Below are 19,331 nucleotides of genomic sequence, written 5' to 3'. Positions count from 1 at the left end.
AACCTGAAGGACTGTGTGATCGTAGCTGGTACAGATGAGATCCTCCTCGTCCAGAGAGGCCAGAACTGGAACGACCTCTGTGCTGAGCTACTTTCCTTGGGATTGTTTTCTGTTGTCTTTGCTGTTTGATTTCTGGAGTCTCCGTTCTGTTGACCTTCCCTCCTTCCAGGGCACTTCAGTTCCTTCCCCATCTCCTGCTTTTCCCTTTCCCGGCCTCCTCAGAACAAAGGCCGTGTGATCCTTCTCCCTGGGTGTTTCTCTGAGGGCCAGGAAGGAATTTCTTGAGGGAGATTGACATCATTCTGTTGCCTGACTAGGTCAGAGGTTGACTGCTGGACACTTTGCCACCATAAACCGCTCTGAATTAGAAACTGGAATGGTAGAGATCATGGGGTGCTGTTACTTTTCGTTTTAGAAGCTCTGCTTACAACTAGACTAAGTGAAAGCTTTATGGGTGAGAGAGAGGGAGGTATACTGCTTGATTTCTTAAAGATTTGTATGATATTAGACGGTTACTTTACTATAAGAGTCAGCTGTAAGGCTAGTATTATTATGTAATTTTGAATAAACGGAGAGGAAAGAAGTTATCAGAAGCAAGCAGCAAGATCTTTCATTTTCAGATAGAATCAGTTTAGATCTCACCATTGCTGACTTAGTCGTTCCTGAATGAGCAACTTCTGAGCACCCGGCAGGTCCAGGCCCAGCTGCTATTGCAGTGCACCTGGATGTTTTCCCAGTGGCTGGTCTTTAAATAATAATGAGTAGTATTTATTGAGTGCTTATTGTGTGCCAGGCATTGTGCAATGCACATTCTGTGCTGAGTCTCCTTTCCTCCCCTCAGTAACCCCAGGGGTTGTGGAATCTGTTGTTATCTCCTTTCTCTGAGGCTTTAATAGTTAAGTAACCTCCCAAGGCCACATAGTGGCCAAGCCGGGACTGGCATGCGGGTGTTTCTGACTTGTCTGAGGTCCAAGAGGTGGTCTTGCAAGCTCTGGGAGGATGGAAGAGGTGGCTTTGGGGTCTCTCCTGCTTATGCTGTTGCCAAGGGGCTGAGGACCATTCCAAGCAGGTGGTGTTGGTGGACGTTTGGCAGGGCTCAGGCGGGCAGCGTACTTCGCTCCAGGAACGGAGCCGCATGGGATCAGGGGTCACAAACAGGAAGAGCGAGTCAAGCAGGAGCCCGTTCCCTTCTGGCTCCTTCCTTTCCTCCTCCAAGGGAACCTTCTTATCTTTGCCTTTTCCTCCCCTGGCGGAAAGCCGGTCCTGCTACCACCTAGGCCTGGGCCCAGGCTGTTTTCTCCTTCCGGCTCAAGTAAGGATGATTGAGTAGTATAACTGGGAGCAAAATAATGTGAAAGGTACAAGAAGGAAAAGTGAAGCATGTTTTCAGTTTGCAAGGCATTTTCTCATTTGCCTATTTGATCAGCAACCACTACCCAGTCCAAGGAGGCAAAGATGGTTATATCCCCACGTTACATGTGAAAAAATGCAATCACTGTAGGTTAAAGGATTATCGAGGGCTGTCAGAATAACCAGCCTAGGGCTTCTTTGAGCTTCTCCTCCCAGAATTCTTTGCACCATACTCAGATGCATATGCCTGATCATGAACATGTATGTTTAATATTCAGGAAACCAAGTGCCAAGATAATATCGTCGATGCTTATAGGGAGTGTTTTATTTTCATCTCAAATGAATAGTTTGTTTATATTATATATATTATGTGCAGCATTTAGTGAATACTGAGACATTTAACTCTGTACCTGAAGGCTCCCATGTGCCCCCTTTCAGGTGCCTGCTCTCACATATACTGGATAACGGTGCTGGTTTTGTGGGCTAACAGAGTCATGACAGGGTAGATTTCCAGAGGAGAAAATCCCTAGACCGACTCTTCCACAACCCCTGGGGATACCGAGAGGACTGTTTGAGAAGGCGGATGGCTTGTGTGGTGGGCCACCCTGACCTGACCTGACTTCTTGCGGGTAGAAGTTTAGGGAGCTTTTGTTTTGTTTCTCTTGCTGGCCAGTTCAGGAGCTTGGGACCAGGCTGGCCGAGGGACACCAGTGAAAACTGGGCCTTTCCCTGGAACTTCTTGTTCCTCTCAGTTGTCTGGTAGATCAGTGAGCCCGTAACCAAGTTGATGGAATGCTGCTGTGTGTTAAGCCCTATGGAAGATAGAGGGTGGAGAAAAGTGATTAAAATACCAAGCAAAGTGCCTGGTATTCATTCATTCAATAGCTGGATATTAAACTCGCCCTATGTGCCATGCTGTTCCAAGGGCTGGAGAGGTAACGATAAAACAGACAGCATCCTGCCCTGATGCAGGGCAGTCACTGCAGTGGGCATTCAGAAAATTATTAGGTTGATCATTAACATTAAGGCTCCTAACTATGTAGCAATAGTAATGTTATGAATAGAATAATGAGTGGTTTACCATCTTGAGGTTAGGGGAAGCGAGGGCTTATATTGTCACATCTAGTGGTCGGATAATATTTCTCTCACTGCTCTTTTTCAAGCCAGCAAACTCTTGAGTGTCAGGAAGGTGTTTTTTCTCTTATGGCTGGAGTATGCTTGCTGTAAAGGTTCGTCCCTCCTTTAGCTGGAGTAAAACATTACCTGTTTGGATTAGGAGCTTTGTTCCTGGGGTCCTTTGTTCTGAGAGTAGGGGCCCTGAGCATCTTTGTGGAGCTCCAGTCTGATATTTCATTGGCACCAGGTCTCTTCCTTCCCAGTCTTTCTTTTCGTTTTATTTTATTTTATTTATTTATTTTTAGAGAGAAGGGAAAGGAAGGAGAAAGAGAGGTAGAGAAACCTCAATGTGTGATTGCCTCTCATGTGTCCCCTACTGGAGACGTGGCCTGCAACTCAGGCATGTGCCCTGACTGGGATTCAAACTAGTGACCCTTTGGTTTGAAGGTTGGCACTCAGCCCACTGACCCACACCAGCCAGGGCCAACCCTTGCTTTTATTAAGGAATACAGTGTTCTTTAAACTGTAAACAGGGCCCAGACTGCTGTTGCCCCAGGCTCAGTGGGTTGAGCATCATGCTACAAAGTGAAAGCTTCTGGTTCAATTCCCAGTCAGGGCACATACATGGGTTGTGGGTTAGGTGCCTGGTCAGAGCATACAAGAGGCAACTGATCGATGTTTCTCTATCTTTCTTCCTCCCTTCCCCCTCTCCTAAAAATAAATAAATAATAAAATAAATACAATCTTTAAACTGTGAACAGGAATTATGGATAGATGAAATTTAACCAGTAAGTTTTTAAAAAATAACAGCTTTATTGATACGTAATTAACATATATTTCACCCTTTTAAAGTATACAATTCAGTATATTCATAAAGTTGGACAACCCTTACCACCATCAAATCCCAGAACATTTTCATCACCCCAGAGAGAAACCCTGATCCATTAGGAATAGCTCCCTGGTCCCTTTTTCCCTCGGCCTCTGGCAACAGCTAATATCCTTTCTGTCTCAATGAAGTCGCCTGTTGTGGACACAGAGAAACGGATTCATAGAATAGGTAGTGTTTTGTGTCTAGCTTCTTTAACTTCGCCTGATGTTTTCAAAGTTTATCCACGTTGTAGCATGTATTAGTACTTTATTCCTTTTTACGGTTGAATAACATTCCATTGTATGGATATGTCACATTTTGTTTATCCAATCATCAGTTGTTAGATATAAGGGTTGTTTTCACTTTTTGGTTGTTATGAGTAATGCTGCTGTGGACATTCACGTTTAGGTTTTGTGTTGACATGTTTCCAGTTTTCTTGGGTATAGACCTAGGAGTGGGATTATGGAGACATGTAACTCTGTTTAACTTTTTGAGAAGTTCCCACACTGTCTTCCAGAGTGTCTGTGTCATTTTACATTCCCACCACCTGTGTATGAACGGTGAAGTTTCTCCACACCCTCACAGACTTCTAATCATCTTTTTGATCACAGCCGTCCTTATGGGTGTGAAGTGGTATCTTACTGTGGTTTTGACTTGCACGTTCTAGTGACTACTGATGTTGAGCATGTTTTCATGTACTTATTGGCCATTTGTGTATCTTCTCTGGAGGAATGTCTATTCAAATTTTTTTTTGCTTAATATTTAATTAGGTTATTTCTTTAAAATATTTAGTTAATTTTTTTCTTGTTGCGTTCTTGTTGAGTCCAGGGTATCCTGGACACCAGTCCCTTAACAAATATATAATTTACAAATATTTTCTCCCATTCTTTGGGTTGTCTTTTCGCTGTCTTGATGATAGCCTTTGCAGAATGAAAGTTTTTGAAGTTTATCAATTTTGATAAAGTGCATTTTGTCTGTTTTTTTTCTTTTGTTGTATTGCTTTTGCTGTCATATCTAAGAAACTATTGCCTAATCCAAGGTCAAAAAGCTTTGTTCCTGTGTCATCTTCTGAAAATTTTATGATTTTAGCTCTTTCGTGACCACTAACCGCTGATACTGACTGAGGCATTGAAAGTTCCTGTTAGCTGTTTGCTAAGGGCAGGGGCTGGCTGGGAGGCGGTTATACTGGGGCTTGTTTTCCTTGCCACCTTGACTCTGGGAAGCATTTGTTTTTGCACACACTTTTAGCTATTTTGCCCTTTCTCTATTTCATTGTCTTTTTTTTTTCCTAAGGTAACGAATGAAGAGGACTTCATTAGGAAATTGGACTGCAAACCTGATCAGCATCTGAAGGTGGTTTCCATTTTTGGAAATACTGGTGATGGAAAGTCTCATACTCTCAATCACACTTTCTTTTATGGCCGTGAAGTCTTCAAAACCTCCCCTGCCCAGGAATCCTGCACTGTGGGAGTGTGGGCGGCGTATGACCCAGTCCACAAAGTAGCGGTGATAGACACGGAAGGGCTCTTGGGGGCTACGGTGAACCTAAGCCAGAGAACGAGGCTGCTGCTTAAGGTCCTGGCCATCTCCGACCTTGTCATCTATCGAACTCATGCAGACCGGCTGCATAATGACCTCTTCAAGTTCCTTGGGGATGCCTCGGAAGCTTACCTGAAGCATTTCACCAAGGAGCTCAAGGCTACCACAGCTCGCTGTGGCCTGGATGTCCCCTTGTCCACCCTGGGCCCTGCTGTTATTATTTTCCATGAGACTGTGCATACTCAACTACTGGGCTCTGGTGAGTAGACGGGGTGGTGCTGTGTCACAGACTGGCCTTTCTCCGTACAAGGAGGCAGCCACTGGGCTGTAATAGCAACTTGGCGGTGGTGGATTGCCCAGAAAAATTTCTGCATGGGAAAGACATAAGGAAGTGTTTCCAGAAAGACAGAATGCACCAACCATGTCAAAATCAGCTTATGGTCAGGATGAGGATCAAGAATTGTTGAGTGGCTTTGGCAAAACAGAGGCCCTTGGCAATCTGCGTAAGACTTGTTTCCCAGGGATGGTGAGCATGAAAGCAAAAATCAGAGTGGGATCAAGAAAATAGGAGGTGAAGAATGAAGATAGTGAGTATACAGAACTCAAAGAGTTCTGTAAAGGGAAGCAGACAACTGAAATGATAGCTAGAGGCTGATGTGGGAATTCAAGGAATTTCCCCTTTTTACAGTTGTACATTGTGAGGCATTACAGATATTTGCGTACTGATGAGAATGACTCACTGGCGAGTAGATGTCAGAGAGAGCTGGGATGTTGAAGTGATGCACCGTGGAAGAATTGGCCTTAGTTAGGCGCATGGACAGTTCTCTGTAACAGCAGGAGAGAGGGTAGAGTATGTGGAGCCAGTTGCAAATAAGTAGAAAAATGTGTGTGTGGATGTGTGCGTAAATTGTCTTACTGTTTCTGTTTTCTTGGAGAAATGGGAGGCAAGATCATCACTTGAGAGGCAGGACGAGGGAGTAGGTGCAACAACAGTAATTGGATGCAGGTGGGAACAGTAGTGTTGGCCCCGAAAGCAGTCATACCGCCTACCTCTTCAGTCAGTGACGTTTACGAAGTATACATTGTCACGTGCTGAGCACCGGGGCACTGAGCTGAAAAGAAACACAGTTCCCACCCTCGGACGGGAAGTCTAGTTGGGGAGACCCCAGGTGTTCTGTTCTGTAGTAGATGCAGGTGCTGGAGCTATGGGAGTGTGGCAGAGGGACACTTTACACCTTCTAAGGGATCTAGGCAAGAAGAGGTGACATTTGAACTCTAAGACTTGGCTAGAGAGCAGAGGGGAGAAGGGGTGCTGTAAGAAGAGCAAATCTCTAGAAGTTTAAAGGAGCAAGTTGTGTCCAGGGAACTGCGAGTAGTTCTGGGTAGTTCTGACTTCCATTCTAGCCCCCTTCACTGTGTTCTCCACACAGCTTTCAGAGTGATCTTTTTAAAAGCTTAGTTTATAGTCTAGGTCATGTCCTACTCCCGCTCCCAGCCTGTCAGCGGCCTTCTACTACATCGGAATATAATTCCAGCTCCTGATTGCAGTGTCCTCACTCTGACTCCTGCCAACAGGATGATTAATCTGCCCACAGTCCTGGCACCTCTCCTCCTACCCTGCATAAACTCTGGCTGCTTTGGTTCTGTCTCAAGGTTCCATCTGAACAACTCTAGTTGTTGTTCTTCATCCCCTCTCCCCACCCAGTAAATGCCCTCCCCGTTATGTGTGTGTGTGTGTGGATGCGCGCATGTGACATGTTTATACTCCCTCCACTAGCCATATCAGCCTTTTCTCTGTTCACACCTTTGCATATGCCACTCGTCTGCCTGGGACACCCTTCTCCCAGCTAGCCGTACTTCAGATTCAGCCCAACTCTCATCCCCTTGGAGTCTCTCCTGACTGTCCCCTGCAAAGTTCCTCGTGCATCCTAGTGGTTGTGCTCTTACTGTGTCCCCCTGTTCATTTGCATCAGGGCACCTACTACTCTCTGAAATCATGCTGTATGTTTGCTTACTTGTTTTTGACCTTTCCCCGTGAGAATGGAAACTCCATGAAGGCAGGAACCTTGCCCTTCTTACCGCTATATCTAAAAAGCCTGGCTGAGTGGTTGATACACAGTGGGCTCTCATCAGATGTTTGCTCAATGAATAAACAATGAGGCTCAGTGTGTCTGAAGCATAGATTGCATGGGAAGGAATGGTGGAGATGTACTTGGGAATCAGATTATGGATGGCTTCTACTCAGTTCTCAAGTATGACAGGATTTTAGGCAGGGAGTTATATGATCAGATCTGTGCTTTCAAAAGACACCCCCCTCCCTGCCTCCAACAGCCTGTCACTGGATGAACTGGAGAAGCATGTCTAGAAGAGGCAGGGTGACCAGCCAGGAGGGTTTCACAGTTCTAGGGGGGAAGTGATGGGAAGTAGGAGGGAAGTGGCCAGACAGAGGTCATAGTAAGGAGTTAGAATAGGAAGGACCTGGGTCTAGTGGGAAGACGAGAAATCTGCATGCTCCAGAACAGAGGAAGAAACTCATAGCAAATGACTGTAAGGTAAGGGGAGGAGGCTGGAAATGTTAACTGAGACTGCCTCCTGGAATTAGCACTTTTATGCCACTTTGGATCTTTACAGCTTGGGTGAGGGGAAGGTTTACTTTCCAGTTGAAGATTTTGAGATAACCAGCCCTTCAAAAATAACTTTTTTTTTTGCTTTCTGCCATGCTCTATCATAGGTATTTTTTTCTTTTAAAGTAAATGCTAACTCACAGTATTTTTGTTACTCAGCCAGGTGTCCATAGCAGTTCCATATTACAGATGAAGAAACTGAACCCAGAGAGCTTAAGTTATGTAACTAAGGAGGTTCCAGTGAGTAAGTTGCAAAATTGGGATTCAGAACAAAGTTTTCTACCTTTTAAAACCAGAGCTGTTCCTGGAATACCATTGCTGCTTCTTGAAGCCTTGAGATGGCCCTGAGGCAGCCAGAGTGTTCACGTGGGGTCAGAGGAGAGAGAGGTGCCAGAGCTGCAGGCAGATTAGTCATTCAATTTTCCTCTGCCTCAGACGTTCTCATTTTGTTTGATCACGTTTCAGTTCTGAGTAGAGGATTTCTGGGTGACAGTAAGCAAATGAACTCTTTCTGCCTTACAAGTGAGCGGTGGTTATGCATCCAGGGAGCAGCTGTGAGATGATGGGGGAAGTGCAGGTGGTCAGGCCATGCCAGCCCACTGGGTACTGCTTGCTCCTTCCTTCGGAAGGTCCTGCCACAGGAAGAGTTCATGAGGAGATGGGTTTAGGGGTTAACTGCCGAAGTTTGTGTACTTCTGTTTGATGACTTGGCTTTCAAATTTGAGCTAAAGCCATATCTCCGGTATTAATAGGGATGATTTAGTTGTGATTAAAATGAAAGGAAATTAAAAATAAAAAGTCCTGGTAACTTTTACCTCTAAAATATTTATTGACTCCATTTGTACTACCACGCCACAGATTTTTAGATAACTGTTGGTGCAGCTGTGGAAAGTCCAGTACTCATACATTGGTAGTTTGTTCACAGCTTCACCAGCATAAGTAAGACCAGCATTTCCAAAGTAGCTGTTTATTTTCAGTGTTCATTAGTAGGTGACTGGCTAAATATATCCATAGGATGGAAGAGTATGTAGCTGTGAAAAGGAATAAGGAACTTCTTAGCTTATCATGACAAGGACAGATACATTATGTTAAAATTTTAAAAAGATTTTAAAATCTATTTTTAGAGAGAGGGGAAGGGAGGAAGAGAAGGAGAGAAACATCAATTGGTTGCCTCTCCCATGCCCCGAGCCGAGGGCCTGGCCTGTAACCCAGGGTACATCACAAGTATCGAACTGGTGACCCTTTGGTTTGCCTAATCCACTGAGCCATACCAGTCAGAGCAGATATAGTATGTTCTTAAGTGCTAGAAACAAGTTACATATATGTGTTGGTAAGTGTGCAGAAAAAAATCTGAGAGAGTAAATACTTATTAGTAGCCACTTTAATAGTAGCCACTTTAGGGGAGTATGAAGGAGCAGAAGACATGTATTTCTTCATGTTTTAACATGTTTACATTTTTATGAGATTTTTATAAAAAGACTTCCTTTAAGTATAATGTACACAGAGAAAAGTGCACATTATATCAGAAATGTATAATTTGCCCTGATGGCATGGCTCAGTTGTTTGGGCATCGTCCCACAAAACGAAAGGTCACCGGTTCGATTCCCGGTCAGGGCACATGGCTGGGTTTAGGCTTCAGTCCCCGATCATGCTTCATACTAGAGGCAACCGATCGATGTTTTTCTCTCACATCTATGTTTCTCTTCCTCTTTTTCTCCCTTCCTAACTCTCTTTCTAAAATAAATTAGTAAATTTAAAAAGTGTGTAACATGAGGAATTTTCACAACCAGAATGTACCCATGAAATCACCTTGAGATCACGGCATATCAGCACGCTCTTTGTAGAAGTCCTGCTCAGGCTCCCTCCCAGACAAGGGCAGCCCGAACTCCAACAACATCAACTGGTTCGCCTGCTTACGTATTTTATGTATGGAGTCAGACTTTTGCAATGAAAGGCAACTGATTTTTTTCTTTAAAAGAAAGGTCACTGTTCATGTACCCATTTCCGCTTGTCCAGATCACCCCTCGGAGGTGCCGGAGAAGCTCATCCAGGACCGGTTCCGGAAGCTGGGCCGCTTCCCCGAAGCCTTCAGTTCCATCCACTACAAGGGAACCAGGACATACAACCCGCCCACAGACTTCTCGGGGCTTCGGCGAGCTTTGGAGCAGCAACTGGAGAACAACACCACCCGCTCTCCCCGGCACCCAGGGGTCATCTTCAAAGCCCTGAAGGTTGGTCAGCTCCTGCCTTAAGTATCCCTCACTGGAGTGCCAGTGGGTGCTGAGAACACTCAGCTTCCCAGCTGTTGGCGGTGGTGGTGATTGGAAACCCAGGCTGGGAAGGGAGGTTATAAGCAAAGGAAGTGCACGAGTGGAGTTTCCATCTGTCAGATGACTTCATTTTGCTAGAAGCTTGAGTGCAGAGGAATCTTGGGTAATAGTTAAAAAGTGATAGGTCCTTATGTCGAAGAAAAACTAGGCTTTTAGGGAATGGGAAGAAGCATTCATTTCTGAGTGGTGTGGCCCCGCCCTGGTGAACTGACCTTGTGTTGAGGCTCAGTTACCTGGACAGCCTTTGTGTTTTTCTTTTTATGGACTTTGTTGTTTTTTAAATTTTATTTAGTTATTTTTATTGTATCTATTTTCAGAGAGAGGGGAAGGGGGGGAGAAGGAGAGGGAGCGAAACCCTGATGAGCGAAAGAAACATCCATTGGTTGCCTCCTGCACACCCCCAACTAGGGACCTGGCCCACAACCAAGGCATGTGCCCTGACTGAATTAAACCCACGACCTTTTGGTTTGCAGGCTGGTACTTGCTCAATCCACTGAGCCACACCAGCCAGGGCTTTTTTTTTTCTTAACCTAAGTTAATTTATTCAAGAAGGCAACATTTTATAATCACTATAAATGGAAAACTAGTAACACAGGTATAAATTTGGCCAAGATAAAACAAAACCAAAAACAGATATACGATAATAGTAATTGCTGTTTATGAGGTACCAAAGTTCAGAGGATTTGTTCATTTAACCCTTACACGCCAGCTCTATGAGCTAAAGTACTGTTACCATCCTTACTTTTCAGACGAGGAAACCGAGGCAGAGAAATGAAGCAATAGCTTACACATAGCTCCTAAGTGGCAGCAGGTGTAAATCCTGGCCATTTTACTCCTTCTGCCTCTCAACCAATGAAACATCATTTCGTATGGTTGGATATAGAATCTAATTTTAAGTATTTTTGCTTAATTGGTGTCTTTTTTTCTATTTTGCTTATTTTTAGTATTTCAAGGATTTTACTTCAATACAATGTTTTATCTTCACTATGTACTTGTTTATGTTACCGCTCTTTGTAGTACAGAACTCATGAAATCGATCCGGGAACACTGCTTACATTCCGTGGTTTGCTCTGTGCACACCTCTCTGTCACTATGGCCGCAGGCTTAGGGGAGAGGCTGAGGAAAGGGACGGGGCCCCTGGGGCTGTGCTGGGGGTGCCCGCCATCTGGAGGGAAAGCAGGGGATGTTGAGGGTTAGGGGATAGAGACCCGGGCTGGGGAGGGGTAGAAAGGTAGGGATAACTGTGAAGTTGGCATTAGCTAGGTATTCCTTGGTTTACACAGGAAAAAATCTCTGTGCATATGCTGATTGGCTTAATCCATTGAGTTTAAAAGGTTTGCAGTGGGGCATAATGTAAACAATTAGTGAATCTAGGTAAATTGTTTATGGGAGTTGCTTGTATTATTCTTGCAACTTTCCTACAAGTTTGAAATATATCAAAATGAAAAGTCGCCCTCTATAAAAGGTTTGTGATTTTTGCATTGTGGTTTCTATGGGCTGGATGTGTGAGTCCTCCCCTAATTTCTATGTTGAAACCCTAATGCCCAATGTGCTGGTGTTAGGAGGGACTTGGGAAAGTGACCGGGTCATGAGGATGGAGCCTTGAGGAGTGAGGGCAATGCCCTTATGAAAGAAGCTCCAGAGAGCTCCCCAGCCCTTTCCCCCAAGAGAGGACACAGTGAGAAGACACCACTTATGAACCAGAAAGCGGGTTTCGCCAGGGCCTGATTATTCAGGTGCCCAGGTCTTGGGCTTGTAGCCTCAGAACTGTTAGGATTACATTTCTATTAAGCCACCTAGTCTGTGGCATTTTGCATAGCAGCCTGAATGGACTAAGATAGTAGTTAAAAGCTTAGGCCCTGGAGTCAGATAGGCTTGTGTCAGAATCCCAGGTCTGCCCCTTACCAGCTACCTGGCCCTGGGAAATGAGTTACCATGAATTTGTTCAATCATTCATTCAACAAAGAAATGAGTGCATTACGTGCCAGATAGACTTTTTTTTTCTAATTATGAGAAATTTATTCTTTTTTAAGATTTTATTTATTTATTTTTAGAGAGGGAAGGGAGGGAGATGGAGAGAGAGAGAGAAATATCAGAGTGCGGTTGCTGGGGGTCATGGCCTGCAACCCAGGCATGTACCTTGACTGAGAATCAAACCTGCGACATTTTGCTTCTCAGCCCGTGCTCAATCCACTGAGCTATGTCAGCCGGGGCTCCAGATAGACTTTGAAGTGCTGGAAAAAGAGTGGAGAAAAAGATAGACAACAATCTTTGCCCTCAAAGTACTTCTTCAAACATTTTTCCTCATCTGTGCCATTGGGGTAATAATAGAATGTTCCTTAGGAAGTTGAGGTGGGAATTAAATGAGAACAGCACACTGAGAAACAAGGACTCAGTATATGGCAAATGTTCAATAAATGTTAATGAGTGTGAATAATATTAAGAAAAAAACTGCCCTGGCTGGTGTGGCTCAGTGGATTGTGTGTGGGCTGCAAACCAAAGGGTCGCTGGTTCAAATCCCAGTCAGGGCACATGTCTGGGTTGCAGGCCAGGTCCCCAGTGGGGGCCATGTGAAATGCAACCACATATTGATGTTTTTCTCCTTCACTTTCTCCCTTCCTTCTCCTGTCCCTAAAAATAAATAAAATCTTTAAAATAATAATAATAATAAATAAGAATACAAGAATAAACTCTGTGTTAAAAAAGCATGAGAAATGATTATATTTGAATAATTCATGAAATACATGCTTCTAATTAGAGTTTGAGATTAAAGTGTACTTAGATGTACTGGCTGATGGCCTTGTAATGGCTCAAAGGTAGTCAAACTGGAAGATCATAACCAAGTATTGCAAACATTCTCAAAAGAGGCTGAATCCATACTAGGTTACACAAAGGGCTATAAATCTGATCAGCGTGAGTTTTGACAAGGCGGCCAGTAGGTGGGTTCATGGTTGGGTGAGACCGTCAGGGACGCTGCGGGCTGTAAGCAGTAGTTAGTGCTCAGGGATCTTCCCCTTGGGAGTCTTGGATGGCTTCCTTCAGGCCGGTTGGGTAGGCACTTCGAGAAAAATAGTTTTACTGTGATCTCACGAGGTGATGTGCATCATGAAGCTTTCTGTGATTAAACGGAGCCTGGTCAGCTGGAGTTCTGATCATTCTCGATGACTGGTGTCCCGAGAGTTTCACCCCAGCCCTGCATTTTCTGTGGCTGAGGTAGGGGCTGCGCTGTCCTGGGGTGTGGGACCCACTGCTTTTGTCCATGGAGGAGTTACCCGTTTGAGCATTTGTTTTGAGCTTTCCCCAGGTAATTGTGGGGTTCTTGAAATGTACTCAAATCTTTGAAAAAATCGTTCCCATTTTTTCTTTTAGTTGCTGTTTTCATTACTTTACATTTCATTCACTTTACACTGGAGGTTATTAATTTTCTGATTATCATTATGCCCCTTGGTTCTCTTTCTATATTAGTACATAATATGTACTTCATCCCTTTTGATGCCATTGGTATGTTTTTAAAAAATTATTTACTGCATCTTATTTATCAGGCTCCACCTGACTGATGTAGCACTGTTGGACTCAGAGGGAGCCCAAGCGCTACTTTTCATGGTCATTACTGAATAGGAAGTGTGATTAATGAGAGAGTGAAGAGTCTGTAGAGTGTGTGTGTGCGTGTATGTGTGTGTGAGAGAGAGAGAGAGAGAGAGAGAGAGAGAGAGAGAGAGAGAGAGAGAGAGAGAGAGAGAGGCGCAGTTACCTTCTGCTTTAGTCGTTCACCCCTGTGTTTCCTGATTGGCCCTGCCGACCTGATCACTCTTCCAGCCACACTGCGTGTGGTCCAGGCCCCGGTGCCTCTTTCCCAGCTGGGTTATTCCCACTTCCTGACCACTCGTCCTCTGTCCAGGTTCCCTTGTAGCAGCAGGTCCCCACCAGCAGAGCGTACCTTGAGTGAGCAGGTAAATCTCTTTAAAGAAAATAGATGCCCAGATCCCTGTTGAATAAGGGAACTGAGTGTTGAATTAACTGTTGTTGTCTGTATTACAGTTCTGGATAAATGAGAGAATCATTTTAAAGTTGAGTTTGTGCCCTGGCTGGTGTGGCTCAGTGGATTAGGCACCAGCCTGTAAACCGAAAGGTTGCCGGTGTGATTCCCAGTCAGGGCACATGCCTGGGTTGCAGGCCAGATCCCCAGTTATGGGTGTGTGAGAGGCAACCAATCGATGTTTCCCTCTCTCATCAATGTTTCTCTCCCTCTCTTTCTCCTTCCCTTCCCCTCTCTCTGAAAATAATAAGTAAAACATTGAAAAAAAATAAAGCTGAATTTGTGTAGGTTTCATATATCTACCTCTTCCGGCCTCTTATCTCAAAATGTAGAAACTGTCTTTCCAATTCTCTCACAGTCAGGATGCATTTATTAAGTATTTATGAAGTCATTATATTCTATTGGAGTTGGCATTGTTGGTTGCCTAAGAGTCCATTTTGCATCAGGAAATTTACTGCTAGCCCTTGATGACTAGGGCTAACCTTTTAGGTTCAATAGCAAGAGACACACTGTTGTTGCCAGGACAACCAAAGTTCAAGATCCTCTGGTCTCCAGGCAACCTTTTCCAGACTTACCACAAATGCTTTCCCAAGCCCATTCAGGAGAGCTTCGTCCCTGCCTTCCTCTCACAGCTGTGGGGCTTCAGGAGGAAGAGAGCCCAGGAAGCCCCGGAGCAATGTGAGGTTCGGAGATCTTGAAGGAAGAAGTGTGTGGGTTAGGTGGTAGTGTCTATGCTGGACGGGAGCAGTCAGGCTACAGAGGAAGGAGGACAGTTTCTCCCTATCCTTGTATCTGAATCACTCGAACATCAGATTTGTTTCTAAACAGTTACTGAATATCCCCATACTCTTGATTCATGCTGCATCCTCCCGAGCTTGTCAAGGTCTGATCATTACTGGAGTGACTTGTGCGGGAAGTAAGATGCTTTTTGTGTTTCCCAGCATTTCAGAGGATGGGCGACCGGCATGTGGAGTGATGAGGCTGGTTAGTCTGGGAGTTCTCTTTATGATGTCATAAGGGGTTACTGTTGCCTTGGCCAACAGAGCCAACAGTTGCTTTGTTTCGGGCAGGCAGCCATGGAGGTCCTGTGGGCGCATGTACCATGGCAGTCAGGCCTCGGGTTGTTTTGTGCCAGACTTCGAGACACAATACTTAGAAATGCCCCCGTTTTTCTGAAGACCTTTCAGAGAACCAGGGAACTTCAGAGAACGGCCAGAGAACCAGGCCGTTTGGGTTTTGGAACAGGAAGATTCTTGTACTGTCACTGTTACTGGGCTGCAAGTTTATCTTTGCTGGGGAGTGGCATTGCCCCCTCCAAATTGAGCCCGACTATTGAACTCATGCTAAATATATTATTTTTCCTAAGACAAGTTAGTGCTTAGGTTATCCTTTTAGTTACCCACTTAGGAGAAATAATTCAGGGGCTAAAATTGCTTTTCTTTGCTTTTCCCTATGTCTCCTTAGTAGATTCTACATTCCTTAGTTCTCCTTTTTTTAACTTTCTCTATCACCTGATTAGATACACAAGCATCTTTTTGCATCTAAATATCGCAGGCCATGATTTGGGCAGGTCCTCAAATCATGTTTCGTTAAATGTTTTGTTATAACATTGATGAGGTGCTGCAGGCTTAACCCTTGTTTGTATCAGTGAGCCTGTGCAAAATTGGTTTCGTTTTCGGTCATTCTCGTCACGTCCCAGAACCTGCTGATCAATGACCTCAAATGAGGACTTAACTGTATTCACCCCCTCGTGTGAGCAGCCAGGAAGCTGCATTATCTAATTAGGTAGTGAGGTAGTCTAAGGAAGAAAATAAAATTATCAGCATAAAAAAGCAATAAAAATGATATTAATAATGGCAGCCAACATTTTCTGAGCTCTCAGAAAATGGGTGACTTCACTTGATCCTTGACCCAGGCAGACCCTTACTGAGGGAGGTACTTTTGACATCCCCATTTTTTAAATTTTTTTATTTATTTATTTTTAGAGAGGGGGAGGGAGAGAGAGAGAGAGAGAGAGAGAGGGAGAGAGAAACATCAATGCGTGGTTGCCTCTCACTGGTAACCTACTGGGGACCTGGCCCGCAACCCAGGCATGTGCCTTGCCTGGGAATTGAACTGGCGACCCTTTGGTTCACAGGCCAGCACTCAGTCCACTGAGCCACACCAACCAGGATGTTATTCCCATTTTACAGATAAGGAAATAGCTTCCAACTAAAACCTGAAGTGACTGGTGAGGGAGCAAGGGGAGGGCCTCATGTTTAATCTCTGCAAGTTTTCTACTTAGTTTCATATTATATCTGTGTTTGGTTTTTATATAAAAAATCACTTGCTCCCTAGATCTTTCAGTAAATTGATGCATTAGGAAGATAATACTCTATTTCCCACCAGCTAGCCCCAGAGAGTAATGCACACACCTGTGAGAAATATAGCCATAAGAGTTATCAGGGATTTGGCCAATCAGGGAGTAGTTAACCTAAAATGAGAGAGGCCCTGTGGGCCTGGGGGATGAAGCCTGGTGCAGAGGCAGAGCCAAGGTGAGGAGGGGAGGGCAGTGGTTGGGGTGTGTGTGTGTGTGTTTGTGTGTGTGTGGTGGTGGTGGTAAGGGTTGGTGCTGGGGTACTTCATTCCAGAGGTCCTAGTTAGGTGCCTGCTGGGGCCTTCACTAGGAGTTAGAGGATGTAGAAGGAGGAAACTCCTTTCATAGCACTTACAATCTAGCCTAGGAGATGAAACACAGCAGGCCCAAGGCTTTGCATCATTGCCTAATTACTCAGTACTAGTTTAGGTGTTGCATACAACAGGCCATCAGAGAAGGCAGAGTGTGGTGTGTCTAGAGTGGTTGAGAAAGCTTCGTGGAAGAGGTGAGACCAAAAAAATCCCCTAAGGATGGGTCATGTTAAGAAGCGGGAGAGAAGAGGACAGTATGGGCTAGTGAGTGATTCTGCTTGCCTTGCTTCTCATTTATTCTCATTAATACTCATATGTATTTCATTTCTCTTTCAGAATCTCAGTGTTCTCCCTAAGTTAGCATGTAAAAAATTACCCCCAAGACGATAGGACTCACATGTGTTATTACATTATTACTTGTGAGATCTTTTCTGGGCGTGTCTAAGTCAAGGACTGCCGGCTTGGTTGGCCGTTGCTGGCAGATGATGTTTTACAGGCTGTGCATTATCCCTGCGGAAGCTGAATTTGAGTGCCGTTGGGCGAGTCCTGCATCCTCACATCGTGATACATTCCTGGCCTCTACTCTTGTCTTACACCTGACCTGACTCAACATCGGTATCACTGGGCCTTGTAAACACCTGAGTTTGCTGCTCAGGGCATTAAGACTTCATTGAGAAGAGGAAAAGGAACTTTAACAAATAAGTTCTCATTAAGTGAAACTGCTTTCAGAGCTTGAGAACCTTAGTTTAACACCTAATCTGCCCTTTTTCTAATCTCACCTTAAAATTTCTTCGGCCTTTTCACCAAAGTAAGTAACATCTTGTCCTTTCGTTGTAGGCTCCTTTTCTTTCTCTCCCCGTGATTAGTGCCTGACGGCCTCAGAACAGGAAACTAAAAGATTAGAAGCTTGGAACTGTGTACGTGGAATGTTTTTTTGAAGCCTAGAAAGCCCATTTCTGTTAATTTAGATAACTTTTCCACTGCATATGACTAAGGGCCTGCCAGGGGGGAAAAAAGTCAGCCTGAAGAGTCATTTCAATATAATGTAATGTGTGAGAACAGGATTAGAAATGGAAGTGCCTTTCAACGTAAAATGCTCACTTTGCCTCTGCAAACACCTCATCTTCCTTTTTGGCATTGATTTGGGTCCTTTGCTGTCTTTTAGGTTACTGTAGCTGATAAAAGGCGGCCAAACACTGTAATGATTCTTCCTTGTTTTTTGGCTGATGACACACACTTTTTCTATACTGGGACACTTCTGTGGCCCGGCGAACTCTAAGAAATGTGTGCCTGTGGTCAGAACTGGAGAGAAGCCCACGCAGCTCCTAGCTCACGGCCCCGCTCTGCGTCTGGCTAGAGACAAGCCTTCTTTCCAGGTCTCGGTGTCTTGGCCCCAGCTTCACAAGGGTGAAGTGGGCATTAGTCAGTGTCTGTGGTGGTTCTGAATGAAAAGACTGAGTGTGAGGGGTTCGTAACCTCCGAGGTCATTAGGAGGGAACAGTGACTTGCTCACTTCCCACCACTTGGAAAAGTGGACTGGTTCTCTCTGAGGTTTCCCGTCGTGAGGACTGACTGGTGCGGGCTGGTCCAAGGAAGTTGCAGGTGAGTTCCCTCTTCCTGCTGTGGAGCCTATAAGAAATAAGCCGGCAGTGAGGGCATCTCAGAGAGGCAAGTAGGGCTTCCTTTCTAAGGAAGGCAAGTGTGGCCAAACCACAGGGCTGTGTGCTGAGTACCTCGTGTCGTACCTTTCCTCTCGCCAGGCATTGAGTGACCGCTTCAGCGGCGAGATCCCCGATGACCAGATGGCACACAGCTCCTTTTTTCCAGATGAGTACTTCACCTGCTCCTCCTTGTGCCTCAGCTGCGGGTAAGTGAGGCCAGCCACCTCTCCGTCTTGGGAAGGAAGACTCAGAACAGTGCGTGTAGATCACCTGGGGTCTGGTTACATTACAGGTTCTGATTTACGGGGTGGGTGGGGCCTGAGATGGCGATTTCCAAGTCCCCAGGTGCTGCTGGTGGCTGGGGGACCACACTGTGAGGTTGTAGGGGGTTCCAGGACAGATGCTTATGAAGAGTCCCCTGAAGATTTCAACCTAGTTGTGATGTGACATTGACTGGCTTCTTGTTTGGGCGGTTTTTACTAGAGAATACTTCAGGCTTCAGGTTGCTGGGCTTTTTATATTTCTCCAACCAGGGCTTTCATTCATAGTTATTCCATTTCTCCAACCAATATTCAATACCCCCAGTGTGGAAAGCACTACGGCCTCTATCAGTCCTTGTTGGTTCCTTTCACTGTGAGGGCAAATGCTTAGAATTATCCAGGGAGCTTTCAAAATTATCGAGGCCTGGGCCCTATCCCCAGGGGGGCTGATTTAATGGATCGGGGTGGGGCGTTGGTATTGGTATATTTAAAAGGCTCTTGAGATTATTCTGATGTGAACCCTGAGTTGAGGACATTGCATTAGGGCACTGTTTCTCAAACTTCAATATGTGTACTCATCACTTTGTGGTTTTGTTAAAATGCAGATTCTGGATCAGCAGGTCTGGGTGAGACTCTGCATTTCTGACACGCTTCTGAGTGATGCCTGTGATGCTGGTCTGGGGAGCAGAGCAGCGACCCCCCCAAGTGTAGCGCACTTCGGGGAAAGCTGAGGGATGCATTAGAGCAGATTGTTGGGCCTTGCCCCCACAGGTTGATTTAGTAGGTCTGATGTTGGGCCTGAGAACTTGCATTTCTGATAAGGTTTCAGGTGATGATGTTGCCAGTAGGGGACCACACTTTGAGAATCACTGGGTTAATT

General features: G+C 45.0%; 1 protein-coding gene across 5 annotated transcripts in view; it reads left to right on the top strand.

The window, feature by feature from the left end:
- The window catches only part of ZFYVE1 (zinc finger FYVE-type containing 1), a 45,774-nt gene that overhangs the window by 17,099 nt on the left and 9,344 nt on the right, over positions 1 to 19,331 (top strand). For all 5 annotated transcript variants that reach the window (XM_028506012.2, XM_036011795.1, XM_036011786.1 and 2 more), the window contains 3 exons: positions 4,628 to 5,132; positions 9,514 to 9,728; positions 18,291 to 18,397. In XM_028506012.2, the coding sequence (XP_028361813.1) occupies positions 4,628 to 5,132; positions 9,514 to 9,728; positions 18,291 to 18,397 (827 nt within the window). The remainder of the gene's footprint in view (positions 1 to 4,627; positions 5,133 to 9,513; positions 9,729 to 18,290; positions 18,398 to 19,331) is intronic.

Source organism: Phyllostomus discolor, chromosome 1 (genome assembly GCF_004126475.2).
Source record: "Phyllostomus discolor isolate MPI-MPIP mPhyDis1 chromosome 1, mPhyDis1.pri.v3, whole genome shotgun sequence".
Classification (NCBI taxonomy): domain Eukaryota; kingdom Metazoa; phylum Chordata; class Mammalia; order Chiroptera; family Phyllostomidae; genus Phyllostomus; species Phyllostomus discolor.
The sequence above is the reverse complement of the archived record's forward strand: the minus strand, read 5'-3'. Positions and strand labels throughout refer to the sequence as shown.